The 17,148-nt window shown below is 40.2% G+C and overlaps 1 protein-coding gene across 4 annotated transcripts in view; it reads right to left on the bottom strand.

The window, feature by feature from the left end:
• Positions 1–17,148, bottom strand: part of LOC132380406 (diacylglycerol kinase delta-like) — a 166,743-nt gene that overhangs the window by 137,251 nt on the left and 12,344 nt on the right. Inside the window, exon 1 of one of the 4 annotated variants that reach the window (XM_059949183.1) lies at positions 3,118–4,963. The exons of the other annotated variants lie outside the window; for them this stretch is intronic. Within the exon in view, the coding sequence (XP_059805166.1) occupies positions 3,118–3,234 (117 nt within the window). The 5' untranslated portion in view covers positions 3,235–4,963. Of the gene's footprint in view, positions 1–3,117; positions 4,964–17,148 lie in introns of those variants that run through there. 4 annotated transcript variants of the gene reach the window in all.

Raw genomic sequence — 17,148 nt, 5'->3', positions numbered from 1 at the left:
CAGGTTTTTTTTTGGGTCTGAGAACGCTCAAAAAATTTTCCCATATATATTAATGGTAATTGCTTCTTCGCTTTACGACTTTTCGGACTACAAACAGTTTCATAGGAACGCTCTACCTTCGGATTGTGGGGGAAACCTGTATACAACATTCTGACAGATTAGATAGGGTAGACAGTCAAAAATCTACAATCAGAAGGCATAGGTTGAATGGAAGAGCAGGAGATACAAAGATTTTGTTCCATCCAAAAGACTTTTGGCATCTTGAACACTGTAGAATTGTGTGCTGGAAGTGAGTAGTGTCACACTTAAGAACTGCTACAAAATGGGATTAATGTGGATGGGCAACTGATCATCAACATTTACATGATAGGCCAATGAACCTGTTTCTATGCTGTGTAACTCTGACTTTATGAGATATTGTCTAATCTTGCATTTAGCATAATACTCATTCATAATTTTACTTATTCATTCCAGACTTTATATTCCTAATGGAATCATCCACAAATGACTATGTAAAGCATATAACAGAAGTAGGAAAATAATATTACAGACTTATCTCTAACAGACACTTCCTGATAGTCCTGATAGGCTGAATTTCTTTAAACAGAGAACTGACAATAAACCTCCATGTCTGCCTCAAGTATGTCCCTGTCAACTAAGAAGTAGCAGAGCAAAACTGCTGCCCTGGACAACAACTTTTTCATAATTCCCCTCCCTAAGAACAGACTGAAGCCAAACTTAGCTGACATGGACAACTACAGCTATAAAGCAGCAACTTGTAACTGTGGAAGTCCGCTAACTTCACCACATACTATAAGGAATTGGCTGGATAGACTCACCCCAGAGATTTTGCAGTGATATATTTCATGCTTACTCCCACAGAACTGGGAATTCTTTAACTAGCTTTAACTGCTTCTGTCATACATTGTGTGAGAATGATATTAAACTGAATTATTTCTGATAGAAGTTTACAAAATTACAAGAAACATCAATAAAGTAGACAGCCAGTATCTTTTTCCCAGGGTACAAATGTCAAATGCTAGAGGACGTGCACTTTAGGTGAGACAGGAGTGTCTCAAGAACAAGCACGAGGTAAATTTATTTTTACACAGTATGTAAAATGTGCCTCTGTCAGGCTGCCAAGAGGTAGTGGTGGAAGCAGACACAATAGTGGCATTTAAGACACACGAATATGAAGGTAATGGAAGGATATGGAACATGTGCAGGCAGATGAAATTGAGGTCAATTCGGCATCCTTCAGCGCAGACATTGCAGGAATCAATGTTTTCGCAGTAGAACACTCTTCTAGATCAAAGGGCCTGGGCTCTTCTTCAGTACATCAAAACAAGGTTTCTGGGTTAAAGTAATGCACAATATCTGCATTCAAAATCTGTCCAGAGCAGGTATTGTGGGTCGAAGGGCCCTGTGCCTGTGCTCTATTGCTTTACTTTCTATGTAAAACATGCAAAAGTCTTAGGCACCCTAGATTTTTTTATATAGAGCCCTGATCTTAATATCATCAAAGCTGTCTGGGATTACCTAGAGAAGGAAACAAGCGAGACAGCCAAAGTCTGCAAAACTATGACAAGTTGTCCAAGATGCTTGGAGCAACTTAACAGCTGATTTTCTTATAAGACTACAGGACAGAGTACCTAAGAGAATTGATGCAGTTTTAAAGACAAAGAGTGGTCACACCGAAGTGATTTGATTTCGTTTTTCTACTGTTTACTGCTCTTTAATTTTTTTTTGATATTTAGAAACTTTTCATTTCATTATCTTTGAAAGCATTTTTGTTTTGCATAATTTTTTTTACTGGTGCCTAAGACTTTTGCACAGAGAGACAGAAGTGTGGTTTATTGGAAATCAAGCAGGAATTTTGTTACTGCTGAACGCTTTAATATATCTCTAAAATACCATCCTGTTTAAAAGATTGAAAATACTTTGGCAATAATTTGAGAACATTGTCCTGTACTGTCACTGGTTCCACCCTTGCACAACACATATGGATTAATAAAGGGCACACAAACCTAACGTGCCATACGGTACAGTCACAGGAAAACAAGGTAAACACCAACGTGCCTGTGTCTAAATCCAAAGGAATCCAGGGCAAGAAGAAAATAAACCAGTTTAAGAAATTCAAATTCTTTCAATTCTCCCTTGCAATTTAATTCATTGTGAGAGGCAAATTCATCCTGGAGCTAGGTTGATATTTAATTTTGTCATGATGCTAAATACAGACAAACAGATGAATAGGACTGCACCTTCTCTTATGCACAAAAAAAGCATGTTACACTTAATCATCCATTCTTTTCATACCTCATGTGCTGAGACTGTATGTATTACTTGGTAGACAAGTAAAAGACTGTTGAACTTCAAAAGTCAATCTTTTTATCACAGACAAACCCCTCGATTGCTTTCTCAGTGTTATTTGTTAATCATTCTCTGGTACCAAGCAAGTTTATATCAAAACAACATTTTAGCAGAAATATCACTGAATTGCCTGAAGCGATGAAGCGAAGTTGGAATTCCTAACAAACTATTTCATCTACGTTGTCAAGTACACATGAAACACACAGCAACTGGTTCTTATATAAAGTGTCATAAACCCAAGGCAATTCCAACAACTTGTGGTCTCTTATTTACACAACAATGACTGGAAGAGTCAGAAACCCAAAGGTTTAACAGCAAGTAATGCTTTTGGCTAATTCTGGTGGAATTCTGAACTGTCAAAGCAAGAACCAAATTTCAGCTTTTCAAAAGGATTTTGAAGAAGATGGTACCAGCAAACAACGTGACCAAGGGGGACCCTCCAGACAGTTCACAAAATTACCTCTTTCACTTCTTTTACTTTCTCTTATTATTTCACATGTGGCTCTGCTATTGTTTAAGCCTGTGATCTGCACTGTTGTGGTGTGTTTTCGGGCTGACTGAGCGATCTGGCACTTCGCTATCTCTGAGTGAGTTCAGAGAGCTATCAAGTGTGGGGCCTGGAAGCTAAGAAGCCTGGCGACAAAGCACAATCCCATGATCGACTCCAGTTCTTACAGATTAGAGCATCAAAAACTGAAACCAAAGAGGATGAGAGCAGAAGATGGACGGCTGTTCAGCACCAACTACCTGCAGCTGACCGGTCCCCCTCTCCTCACTTGCTGTTGCCGGAGGAAAGTGTCTGCGTGTGACCAGTCTCTCTTTGTCTCCCCCTCTCCTGCTGCTCTCGAAGGAAGGTGTCTGCATATGGATGGACTCTCTCTCCTTCTCGCTCGAAGATGCCAGAGTCTTGGGCAAGGTTTTATCGAAGCCGTTTGTGGATTGGACTCTGTAGTTCACATTATGATGTGTTTCTAGTCACTTCTGGTTTTGTTGCTATTTTTGTGCGATTTTGATCCGGGTAGACTAGTTCTGTGACCTGCAGAATAGCGAAGACACAGCACTAGGTTAGGATGAGCTGGGCTGGACTGAATATGCCTGCACATTTTTGATAGCTTTGTGGTTTGGTGTCTTATATTTTTTTCCACTCGTCTTTTTGTCGTTTGTGCAATTTGTTCTTTTTTAAAATATTGGCGGTTTGATGTTACTCTTTGTTTTCTTTGTTTTGGTTTTCTTTGTTTTGTGGCTATCTATGAGCAAATGAATCTCAAGAGTTGTATACTGCATACATACTTTGACAATAAATGTACTTTGAACCTTTAAGTCCAGGGAATGGGTCTCTTCTCATTTCGAACATCCAATCTTTGTCTTAGATGTTTAATGCAGAGTTTAATGAAGATGAATAATCTTAGAGAATTTATTGCCAATTAAGGTTAAAGTAATATGGGCTTCTGATGCCTAATGCAAACAACACACACGAAATGGTGGAGGAGCTCAGCAGGTCAGACAGCATCCACGGAAAAAAGTAAATAGTCGACATTTCAGGCTGAGACCCTTCTTCATTTCTTGAAGAATAGTCTCGCCCCCAAACATTAAATGTTTACTCTTTTCCATGGATGCTACCTGACCTGCTGAGTTCCTCCAGTATTTTGTGAGTGTTGGTTTGGAATTCCAGCATCTACCAGTGATGACCTTCCAGATATTCTCTAACAATCTGTTTCTGCCTTTGCTTGAAAGTAAATTATCAAAGTACATATATGTCACCACATACAACCCCGAGATTTGTTCTCCTGCAGGCATACACAGTAAATCCAAGAAACACAATAGAATCAGTGAATCTAAAAAAAAATCCAGACCTAACCAATTCCCCTCTACCACCACTCTCCTCCGTCTAGCGGAATTAGTTCTTACTCTCAATAATTTCTCCTTTGGCTCCTCCCACTTCCTCCAAACCAAGGGTGTAGCCATGGGCACCTGTATGGGTCCAGTTATGCCTGCCTTTCTGTTGGCATTGGGGAACAGTCCATGTTCCAAGTCTATACGGGTATCCATCCCCCTCTTTTCTGTCGCTACATCGATGACTGCATTGGCGCTACCTCCTGCCTGCATGCTGAGCTTGTTGACTTCATTAACTTTGTCTCCAACTTTCACCCTGCCCTCAAATTTACTGGTCCATTTCCGACACCTCCCTCCCCTTTCTTGATCTTTCTGTCTCCATTTCTGGAGACGGCTTATCTACTGATATCTACTATAAGCCTACAGACTCTCACAGCTACCTGGACTATTCCTCTTCCCACCCTGTCTCTTGCAAAAATGCTATCCCCTTCTCACAATTCCTCCGTCTCCGCCGCATCTGCTCTCAGGATGAGGCTTTTCATTCCAGGATGAAGGAGATGTCTTCCTCTTTTAAACAAAGGGGCTTCCCTTCTTCCACCATCAACTCTGCTCTCAAACGTATCTCTCCCATTTCCCGCACATCTTCCCTCACCCCATCCGCCTGCCACCCCACTCGGGATAGGGTTCCCCTTGTCCTCACTTACCACCCCACCAGCCTCCAGGTCCAACGTTTAATTCTCCGTAATTTCTGCCACCTCCAACGGGATCCCACTACCAAGCACATCTTTCCCTCCCCCCTCTTTCTGCTTTCCGCAGAGATCACTCCCTGCCCGACTCCCTTGTCCACTCGTCCCCCACATCCCTTCCCACCAATCTCCCTCCTGGCACTTATCCTTGTAAGCGGAACAAGTGCTACACCTGCCCTTACACTTCCTCCCTCACCGCCATTCAGGGCCCCAGACAGTCCTTCCAGGTGAGGCGACACTTCATCTGTGAGTCGGCTGGTGTGGTATACTGCATCTGATGCTCCCAGTGTGGCCTTTTATATATTGGCGAGATCTGACACAGACTGGGAGACAGTTTCGCTGAACACCTACGCTCAGTCCGCCAGAGAAAGCAGGATCTCCCAGTGGCCACACATTTTAATTCCATGTCCCATTCCCATTCTGATATGTCTATCCATGGCCTCCTCTACTGTCAAAATGAATCCAAACTCAGGTTGGAGGAACAACACCTTATATACTGGCTGGGTAGCCTCCAACCTGATGGCATGAACAGTGACTTCTCTAACTTCCATTAATACCCCTCCTCCCCATCTTACCACATCCCTTACATATTTAGTTGTTTGCCTGTTCTCCATCTCCCTCTGGTGCTTCCCCCTCCTTTCTTTCTCCCGAGGCCTCCCGTCCCATGATCCTCTCCCTTCTCCAGCTCTGTATCACTTTCGCCAATCACCTTTCCAGCTCTTAGCTTCATCCCACCCCCTCCGGTCTTCTCCTATCATTTTGCATTTCCCTCTCCCCCCACTACTTTCAAATCTCTTACTATCTTTCCTTTCGGTTAGTCCTGACGAAGGGTCTCGGCCCGAAACATCGACAGTGCTTCTTCTTATAGATGCTGCCTGGCCTGCTGTGTTCCACCAGCATTTTGTGTGTGTTGTTGTTAGAATCAGTGAAACATCGCAGCCAACTGGACGACAAACAATCAAATTGCAAAAGACAACAAAATGTGCAAATACAAATAAAAGAGTAATAATGAATAAGCAATAAATATTGAGAACATGAAATGGAGAGTCCTTGAAAGTAAGTCCCTAAGTTGTGAGAACAGTTCAGTAATAGGATGAGTGAAGTTATCCCCTCTGGCTCAACAGCCTGATGGTTGAGGGGTAATAACTGTTCCTGAACCTGGTGGTGCTATGGTATCTCATTCCTGGTGGCAGCAGAGAGAAGAGATCATAGCCTAGATGGTGGGAATCCTTGATTATGGATACAGCTTTCTTGCTACAGCGCTCCAAGTAGATGTGCTCCTTGATAGGGAAGGCATTACCTTTGACGGATTAGACCGTATTCACTACTTTTTGTAAGATTTTCCTTTCAAGGGCATTGATGTTTCCATACCAGGCTGTGATACAACCAGTCAATATATTCTCCACAGACATCTGTACAAGTTTGTCAAAGTTTTAGATGCCATGCCGAATCTTCACAAACTTCTTAAGAAGTAGAGGTGCTCCATGCTTTCTTCTTTAAGGCACCTACAGACTGGGCCCAGGACATACCTTCTGAAACACTAACATCGAGGAGCTTAAAGTTGCTGGTCCTTTCTATTTCTGATCCCCCCAGTGAAAACTGGCCCATGGACCTTCAGTTTCCTCCTCCTGAAGTCAATATTCAGTGCCTCGGTCTCGCTGACATTGAGTGAGATGCATCACTCAGCCAGATCTCCAAGCTGCTTTGTAACTAACAGCATTGTTCAATTGTCAAATTATTGATTCCATTGAAAATAGAAAATAAAATCAAGCATGAAGCATTAAATGAGACCTCATTTTTCTCCAAATTGTTCTCTTGCTGGGGCTCCTTTCTCTTTAATAATTCCCTGAAATCTTATGAGTTATGCAATAATACCATCATATTTTTCTATAAGTATATTGTAAAAAAAATTATTATACTAATGCAAAATTATATCCTTTTAACAAATCTATACTATTTCTAACAGGGTCATGCTTCTTTAAGTTATCAGTAGTTCTAACCAACACACACAAAATGATGGGCAAACTCAACAGGTCAGGCAGCATCTAAGGAAATGAATAACCAGTCAATGTTTTAGGCTGAGATTCTTTTTCAGGACTGGAAAGTAAGGGGGTGGACACCAGAATAAAGTGGGAAAGGGGAAGGGGGATAACTTAAAGCTGATAGTTGAAGTCAGGTGGGTAGGAAAGATAAAGGGCTGGAGAGGAAAGTGGAACACAGGAGAAAGGGAAAGAGGAGAAAGGGAAAGAGGAGAGGACTCAGGGGAAGGTGATAGGCAGGTCAGAAGATGTAAGAGGCAATAGAGGAAGAGGAGGGGGGAGGGATTTTTATTAAGCAGAAGGAGAAATCGGTATTCATGCCACCAGATTGCAGGCTACCTAGATAGAATATAAGGTGTTGCTCTTTTGCCCTGATGGTGGCCTCATCTGGCACAAGAGCAGGCCAAGGAAGAGGGATGGGAATTGGAATTAAAATGTTTGGCAACTGGGAAGTTCAGCTTTTGGCGGACGGAACAGTGTTTGACTTAACCTGTAATTCTAACCTGTACTTTGACTATTGAATGTTGACATAAAACTTGATAAGATTATCTGGGCTGTTCCCCTTTCTCGAACACACCTTCCTTCTTATCAACTGGCATAATTTCCACTTGTGAATTTTTTGGGAAAATTATGACTTGCGATATTTCCATTTCAACCACTCAGGACCTGGGGGATATATAATAACTTACAGCAAAAAAAAAGCAAAAGCTGGAGGAACCAAATGATTTGACTAAGTGGGTGGAGGAGAGAGGGTGGGAAGAAATTGTTCATGTTTTGGGTTGAGACCCTGCATCAGTACAACAGCTTGCTTTATTTTGCTCCAGAGTCTAGCATCCATAGCCCAGACCCTTCTGTCTCCATGTTACTACTCCACTGCAAAGTCTCTTCAAAACATGCTAACTTTGAAAGAGTTTTCCCTCTTCTATTTGGTGGGTGTTCCATCATACCTTCTCTCACTAGTCCCACTCTCACAGTTTCTACTGATCTCCTGTTCTTGAACCACATTCTTACCAAGATAGTGAAGGTGGAGCTTAGGAGGGTCAATGGCGACTCCTTTTCCTACATCTTCAGAAACAGCTCTATTTCTATCTTTAATATCTCTATTTTTCCCTTTCAGGTTTCAGGTGTAACCTGGAGTTACACGCTGACTATGGTTCTTTGCGGGAATGGGACCCACTCTCGGGGTTTCACAACTGGCCATTGTTCAGCAGGCCGAGAGCTCGGCCTAAGAGCTCCGCTCATCTTCCAAGGACTTATTTTTTGTGGCTCTGTAGACAGGGGGATTGGTGGTCGGTGTCCAAGCAGAACACTGGTGTGTCAAGGGAGATGAAGATCTAAGGCTGTGTACCCAGGGACCTGAGATCTCTGGGCACAGAGCTCGGAAAAAGTGACACTTTTTAACTTTTAACATCGTAAACCAGCAAGTTGTTTGTTATGTCTCCCCTCTCGCTGTGAAATGGGGACACCTTTTTCTCCTTTATTAGGGAGAGAGAGAGCTGTGGTATGTCGAATGCCAGCTGAACAATGTAGTCTTTTGAGTACTGTAAGTCTGTGTCTTTACTGTTGCCTTGCTCATGATTGAGTGCTCGGTAGCGGGTGCTGATGCTTTTTTACTGCCAGTGGGGGGAGGGGGATTGTTGCTTGCTGCCACTTATGTGCGGGAGGGGGGACTTTGGAGTTTCTAACATCTAACTGTCGTTCATTCTTTGGGGTTACCCCTCTGTTTTCATGGATGTTTGTGAAGAAAAAGCATTTCAGGATGTATATTGTATACATTTCTCTGATATTAAATGTACCTTTGAAACCTCTGAACACCTGTTACTACAACCAGTTAACATTCCTCATTCTGATTCAGGTCCCCGAATTAAAACGTCAACAATTCTCTCCCCCCCCCCCCCAACAACTGACGCTTGATATGCTGCGTTCCTTCAACAGTTTATTTTTTGCTCCATATTTCAGCATCTGCAGTCTCATATCACTTACTTGATCTTCATATATACTTCATCCTCACACATTATATTAGAATTCCTTTAAGCCTATTTTTACTTGCTTAGTGAAATGGAGGCTGAAGAATATCCATGTGACCTTATGGCAGCTTGTCTCCCTCAACTTACGTTTGAATGTTCTTTCTATCTGATATGAGTTAATAAAACTTTTAACTAATGTGACTAAATTCCTTCAAGGGTCATATAAATTGGAGTGAGATGAGAACGATTGAGGCAAGTTGGCATGACCAATTTGTTTTATCAGATAAATGTCATAGTGCCTTTATTTCTCTTGCCCTTTACTCATCATAACAATCAATTTTTAATGATACCCAATTACCTCCATAATTGACAAAACATCAAATTTTATCTGATGATGCATGTAACAATTTTACAATACTAAAAGCATAAAAATGTCTGTTGTTCTCAAACTTATTTGATGAAACACAAAGAACAGCCGTAAGGGATACTTCACTGAATATCAAACTGAGCAACAGAGATTCCCTCTGCAAAATTATTGAATACTTCTCATGACCATAATCAATAAAATGAAAAGGTTAAAACATCAGTGACAGATTATTCAGTTGCTGTGAACCATAAAAAGATTAGAGAGAATGGTTTAACTGATCTAAAAGAAAAATCTTTTAAGGTGCAGAAAACTTGAAAAGGGTTAGACAAAGACTGCAACAGAAAAGGAACATACGGGGTTTCTATCTTTGAAAGGCAAACACAAACCCACAGAGAGCCATGGCAGCAGAATCATTCACTCCTGTGCACTATGCAGCTGTACTACGTTAGAACACTCTAGGTTTCCAATGTGCACCTAACCAATAATATTTAGAACCAATCTGCTAGTATGAAAATCCAAAAATATCAAGGAAATTATATTTAAAAAAATCAAATTTATGCTCATTTTATATTACACTTGCATACTCATCAGTTTTGAGAACTGAATTATGCTAAACCATCTGGTCCAAATGGTAGAATTTTACTTACAACAGAGCCTGCCTTGGGAATATATGAACAGCATGTGAATAGGGTTTGTGTAAGGTGTGCAGATACTCCACTCTTCCTTTTGACAGAAGCAGTAAAAGCACATTTAGGTGGTACGTTAAAAACACACTCATCAGTACCAATCAACCTGGTCTTTAACATGTTACATGAAAGATCACCTTGGCCCAATACGTGCAAAACATTTCTTCTGAATTAATATTTAGCTCACCTTATCAAACTGTTTTACCCGTACCGTGTTACAGAGTAACAAACTCTGCACCTGCTAGCACCAAACACTATTGTTATGAAGTTCTTATCTTATCACATGAAAACATACAATAAGGACTTCTGACATAGAGTCTTGCCAGTTCCCAAAGAGCAACTCTATTAGCCTTATCAACCCTCCCCTTACGTTGCTGCATCCTGCTACTCGGTCCCTCTCATCAATTCTCTTTTGGTTTTATTTCCATTATCCTAACCTGATGGACAATTTATAGTAGCCAGTTACCCAAAGCCAAGCTGGAGATATGAAAGATCAAAAGATACAGTTTGAAGGTCCAGGAACAGCAATATCTCCTTTACAAAAATAGTAGAACCAAGGGGCTACCTGACCTATCCTACCTCCATTTCATATTATGTACCATTGGAATCCCAGCCTGTTGTAGGTATAACTTCAGACCTGGCTCACCAATGTTTCATCACAGTGCGGCAAAATGATCAGCAAATCATACTCTTAATACATTTTGCAAACTAATCAATGGTAGTACTGCCTCAGATGTTATAAATACCCTGCAAACATTGGTAACGCTTCCAATGGTATACAGTGGATGAATTCTGACCACACCTTACCCCATTATTATATGGCAATAAATGTCTATACACCATTTGCAGTTGCTCACCTGGAAACACACCGCCCCCTGGTGTTACACAGTGACAGATCTAAACTCAAATTCCCCTCTTTTTTATGCTTAGGCATTTCCTGAGGATTAAGAAAAACTGTAGCTTCTACTCCAGTTTTGTGGAATCTGAGGTGGCTCGTAAAGTCAATGTGGTAATGGTAGACTGTGCCATAGGTGAAGGAGGAGGTGCATGAAATTTGCTACATTCCTACTACTTTTTAGGCTGGGCTCCAATGTGCTCTTGCCATTTTAATGTGAAATTCTCAACCTTATCCAAAAAGCTTCTTCTTCATACAGAGTGGAACTAGAATCTAATGATCATAAGGTGAACCTCCAAATTTGACACTACAGCACTTTAGGTCAGGGGTCCAGCCAGGACTCTGAAGGCCTAAAGCATCTACCTCACCATCTGCATCACTGTGTAACTCCAGATTTAGGTCTTTTCCTCAGGCGGCTTGGCACACCGTAGGCAATGGTGAAGGTCATTACTGTTGTTTGCTGAGAAGTGGTTTCTATGGTATGGAAACAATGTACGTTTTCCAGTGAATCATTGTGGACTTTAATGGAGGGCAGTGTTCAACAGCAGGGGGATGTTGGTAGTGGAGTTTTGTGGATAGTAAGTGTAAGACCCATTACCTCTTGCATGTTTCAGAGAATCGTTCAACAATAACAGAGTGCACACAGCCTTCAAACATGCTGAGACACAAGCATCAATTGCATGTTTCAGCTCAATGATCGAAGCTGAGGTGATAATGACTCGTAAGTGGAGGGAATACAAGCTGAAAAACAATGATGTCTCGAGGAAATTGAAAAGATGGCTCTCCAGGCAGTGTCAGTGCCACACAGTCAATCCTCTGAGCCATCCCCAAATAATAGAAAGCTGCAGACTATCGAGTGTGTTTGGACTGGCCTAATGAGAACCAGTGAAGTAACTGTCAGATTCTCTACAGAACTTGGAACGGTTTGGAAAGAAAAATGTCTTGGTGATTCAAAAGCCAACTAACTGCAAATATAAAACATTCTTGGATTGGAAGCTCTGCCAGGCTACCACAGAAAAGAAACTTCTCTGTTGAATGAAGGGATCAGAAATATTAATGGTTTCTTTTCCTATAATGCTGCCTGAGCTGGTAAGTGTTTCCAGTGTTATTTCAGCTTCATTGGCATCTGAAGGCTGAGGTCCAACAATCAGCATATGGGAAGAGCACAGGAGATGATCTAACAACCCACTATTAACCATGATGTTCACAGATTCTACAACCCCCTCAAAAGTATCTATGCTCAACTCAGCCAAAGACATTGGTGAACTTACCAGGGAGTGGCGACACACAGTACCAGAAGGAACAATTTAAAGCCCTACTTAACCAAGACTTTATCACTAACTTGAGCAACTTTGACTTTATTCCCCAGTAAGCTATCCAGGCCATTTGCCACCATCTATGATTGAAAAGAGTCAAAAGGCTATAAGCTAACTAAGAAACAACAAGCCCTTGGGAACTGGAAGTATCCTGCTGGAGAATTCAGAAACTTGACAAATTGGAACTTCAGTCACAAATTCACAACCTTTTCTTTTATATCTGGGCATGCTCAGGGGCTTCAAGAAGCTACAAGATTTGGATATTAGTTCATAAGTACCTAGATGAATACAAGTTCATTTGGCACGATCTTCCAAGAGATTGATAGCAACAGTGAGTGTGATCAAAGACCTTCAGATTGTTATGTATTCTCATCCACAGCTGAATTAAAATGGTATATATATATATATATATATATATATATATATATGTATGTATGTCTCATTACACAGGAGACCCTTTAAACCATCAAGACCAGATCTTTGAAAATTAGTCCACTTCCTCGTTTCTTCGTGGAATGCAATGGAGATTGCAGCAGAGGAAGCAATGGTCCCTTTTTAACATCGATGGAAACAATCTGAAATAACATTTAATAGTTTTCAAACCAGTGCAACATGCTTATCATTATTAAAGTTCATTCTGAACAATATAGAAAATGTGTTCAAATAATCTATGAGTGATAGTAGAGGAAGATACATTAGGGACATTTATGAAATGGTGGGTTATGTAAGAAGGAAGGGTTAGATTGATATTACAATATTTCATAAGGTCGCCACAACATCTGAGGACCGAGGATCCTGTACTGTGCTGTAACGCTCCATGCTCTGTACCACAAATTCTTGAGAGAGAAGCACAGCAGAAATAATGTTACACACAATGCTACAATCATTGTCGATTTAGAAAATCATAGTCAAAACAACACAGATACAGGTGTGTCGACCCACAAAATCTGTGATGGCTATCAAGCACACATCCACACTATTCCGTAATTAATCCCCATGTTCCCCTCAGGTTCCACCATTCACCGACACGCTGGGGAAAATGTGGAAAATTTACACTGACCAGTTAACCTGCAGGTCTCTGAAACTTGGGAGGAAAATGGAGCATTCTTGAAGTAGTACAGAACTTTGGTTAGACCGCAGTTAGAATATTATGTATACTTCTGGTTGCCACACATCAGGAAGGATGTGGTAGCAACAGAGAAAATGTATGCTGTTGTTTAGAATAGAGAGCAATATTTACGAGGGACTGGACAGGTTAGGTTTATTCTCACTAGAATACATGAAGCTATAATTTTATATAGGTTTATAAAATTATAAGGGATTATAAAATTGAGAGGGGAAATGATAATATCTTTCCCATAACATGGAATCTAGAACTAGGGGAAAAAAGTTTAAGGTGCGAAGGTGAAAACCTAAAGGAGACATCACAGTTAAGTTTTTACAAAGAGGGTGGTGATATCTTGAAAGAAGGTTGTGAAGGCAGATACAATTAATGCTTAAAAGGCATTTGGACAGGTAACTATATAGGAAAGGCATAGTAGGATACGGGTCTAATGCAGGCAAATGAGAGAATAGATAGGGATCATGGTAAACAACTGTTTAGTGGAACCCAAGGGCCTGTGACAGTGCTGTAGATTTCTGTGATTCATCTGGAGGAAACACACTCAGTCACAAGGAGAATGTGCAAACTCCATACTGACAGTGACAGAGATCAGGACTGATCCCAGGCTGCTGAAGCAGCATTGCTCACTATGTCCCTGTGCCATGGTCCTACAATGGGCAGCATACGAGCAAGAGCTCACCAAATCACACAACATCCCAACTTCAAAACACAGGCCTTCCCCGGGCTGCAAGTACCCAACTTAAGGACACCGAATGACCACCCATTATATTATTAATTCAAAATTTGACATACATACATTCACATGTTCATTCCTGTGAACAGCAAGATTAGTTTTCTCTTTCTCTGCATTTTAGCAATTGTTCTTTCCTATAAGTTTTATATGCAGTTGATGCCATTCATTACAATACTGTGGAGATACAGTCATGATATCGAGTGATTTTTGTGTACCTTCCAACTTACAGACAAAATCAACTTAGACATGTCTGGAGATCAGAATGCATTCCTATCCTGGAGATGGCCTGAATATCGTCACAGTTGTTTTTGCTTCCAAACCAGGGACACCTTAGCTGACTTGTGGGACTATCTTCACCACAAACAAGTGCCTCACCACCCCAATCTCAAGAGCAATTTAGAAAGTAAGATTCAATGTTGACTTGACCTTGACGGATTCCATTTGTTTGCTCATCTTTTTGACTGGCACCTTCCATTTTCACTGGTCTAGTACTAACTCATCTCAAATCCAGTGTTTTCTTTACAGTAGTCTTAACCTCAAGTTAAAAAATACAATGTATGCCTTACTAGTTTAAATTCACACCTAATTTTCTGCTCAGTGTACAGGGCTTTAAAAACATTTCAGAATGCAAACAATTCACAATGTTCCTTATTTTGCTTTCTCTCTAAAAGATTTTCATTTCCTGATCCCACATGTATTTAGAATATCAAACCATTCTTCCCTTTCTCTGAAGTTGAGCAAGCATCTTTGATGACAGAAAATTGCAGGATCACAGTGCTCCCATGTTAAAGCACAGCAGGGCATCCCAAGCCTGAGTAAGTAGCTCCTAATATATTGAGGAAGTGCCTCTTCTATTTCAAGCTATTTTTTCCCCTGGAGATAGACAGGAAGAAACAGCATAATTTACTCAGAAGTCATTTCCATCTGTTTGCTATTAAGTTTGGTTACTTTTAAAGTTACATATTAAACCACTTTTTTCCCCCAGTAGTTTGTTAACTGTGAGTTGATGCACCGTTTAAGTGAGATAGTGTAAAGTGAAGCACTCTTGGACAACCCGGAATGAAAAGCAATTCTATCAGATGCCTGTCACTGAGCAGGAACTACTGGGCAAACTGTCGCTTAGGAATCATGTTAATTCTATCTTAGAGATCAAGCTGAAAAATTCAACATGCATTTGAACTGTGTTCTAGAAACGCTTTCACTTCTATTTTAGTTACAGACCGGGAAGACGTAATAAGCAGAATTTGAATTACACTGTGCATAGGTTGCAAGATGCTGGATATATAACTGCCTGCAATGTTGGCTGAAGTGGCTACTCACCACACCTGTTCTTTGAAGACCACACTGCCAAATCGCACAACAATCTAGAAATGCTTACACTTCATGCAGTTTTCACTTGCGTAAATTCTGCCCTATTCTCTGCATAACATTTTAGATGGCATGCTCAGTTCCACTGAAAATATTGGTTTTAGGATGTACAGCAATCTGACCAACTATCATCAAAAAGGCTCACTTCACTCTCAGTACTCTGCACTATCCATTTTCTATAGTCATGCCATATTCTTCAATAAAACCATTCTGTAGTCTCATAATATCCTTTACACACTATTACATCTTCCAAGTTTTTGTGCTATATTTAGCTGCTGTGCAGACTGACAATAGATAAATTCTTTCACAGTTTCAGCCAAGTACAGAGTGCTCAGAAAGTCACAATGTTCTGTAAAGCAACTCCATATATTCAATAACAGGGTTACATACAAAACAACCGATACTGACTGCAACAAAATGCTTGTTCTCTGTGGCGTACAGCTCAGCTATACAGCCAGCACTTCCATTTAACATGCTAGGAAATCTACAGATAACACATCACATGTAAATTACAGACAGAATCACAATTTAAGTGTAGAGACTTTATAAAAAATTCTTCATGCATGAAAATGAATTATTAAATACAAATATAGATAGCTCACGTGTGTGAAAGAGATAGCACGTCAAGCACTCAAATTAATGCAAACATATATTCCACGACACTAAATAGCTAAGGGATTTCATATGAAAGCACATAGAAAGCAGTGATAGAAATGCCATGTTAAATGTGAATAGACATGTTCTATCTTGTAAATAGCAGACCAGGAATAAATACTGACAAAGTACAACACGTGCATGAGTAAAATGTTACAACTCACAAGGCACACAGGACACTTTAAAGTATTACTGTTACAGATCACACTTAGATTAATTCATCACGTTTTTTTTTATTAGTTTTTTAATGCATTTTCTACATCGCTACAGATAGAAAAAAAACCCCAAATCAAAATGAAAAACATTAATACAGTGCAAAAATAAACATACAATAATAATATAATACAAAAAAAGATAATTGAGAAAGCACCCAAATTGAAGACATGTAAAATTAGTATCCTCCCCAAGCCCCGCAACAAAAAAAACTCCAGACCAACCACAACACAATATAGAGAATACAAATCAGGACATTCAAACCCCCAAAACTGTAAATACACTTAAAAACAGAAGATAATAATGCCTACTACCAAAAAAAAAGAACTGAAAGCAAGGGACCATCACATGTAATTATCCACAGTAATCCTTGGAGTTAATACATTAATGGAACATATGTTAATGGAGCTTGGAATGCTATTTGCAAACATATGGCTGACACCACACTGGACAAAAATTTCCACTTTTAGCATATCCTGTGCAAATAGAGAGAAGTACGTCACTTGTGAATTTATGGATGCCACATCCTTGAGTCAACATACGAAGCCAAGTCATATATAAACATAGTCACAGCCTGTCTGGGTAACATACCAGGAGAAATCATCAAATGTTAATAAAGAAATGGTATGTATTTCACAAATATAAGTGGAATATCCTGTATCTGCAGCAATGGCATATATCTGTCAATAAATAAAGCATCAAGTATGCAGATAGCATATTACACAAAAATATTAAGAAGTTACATCAAGATGGCTCAGCAACTGTAAATACGTAGGTGGCCACTGCTGTATATACAAAGTGACACATGTCACAGCACAGAGCATGACAGATGTAAATA

Source organism: Hypanus sabinus, chromosome 2 (assembly GCF_030144855.1).
Source record: "Hypanus sabinus isolate sHypSab1 chromosome 2, sHypSab1.hap1, whole genome shotgun sequence".
NCBI classification, from domain to species: Eukaryota; Metazoa; Chordata; class Chondrichthyes; order Myliobatiformes; family Dasyatidae; genus Hypanus; species Hypanus sabinus.
This window is presented reverse-complemented; position numbering and strand designations above follow the sequence as displayed.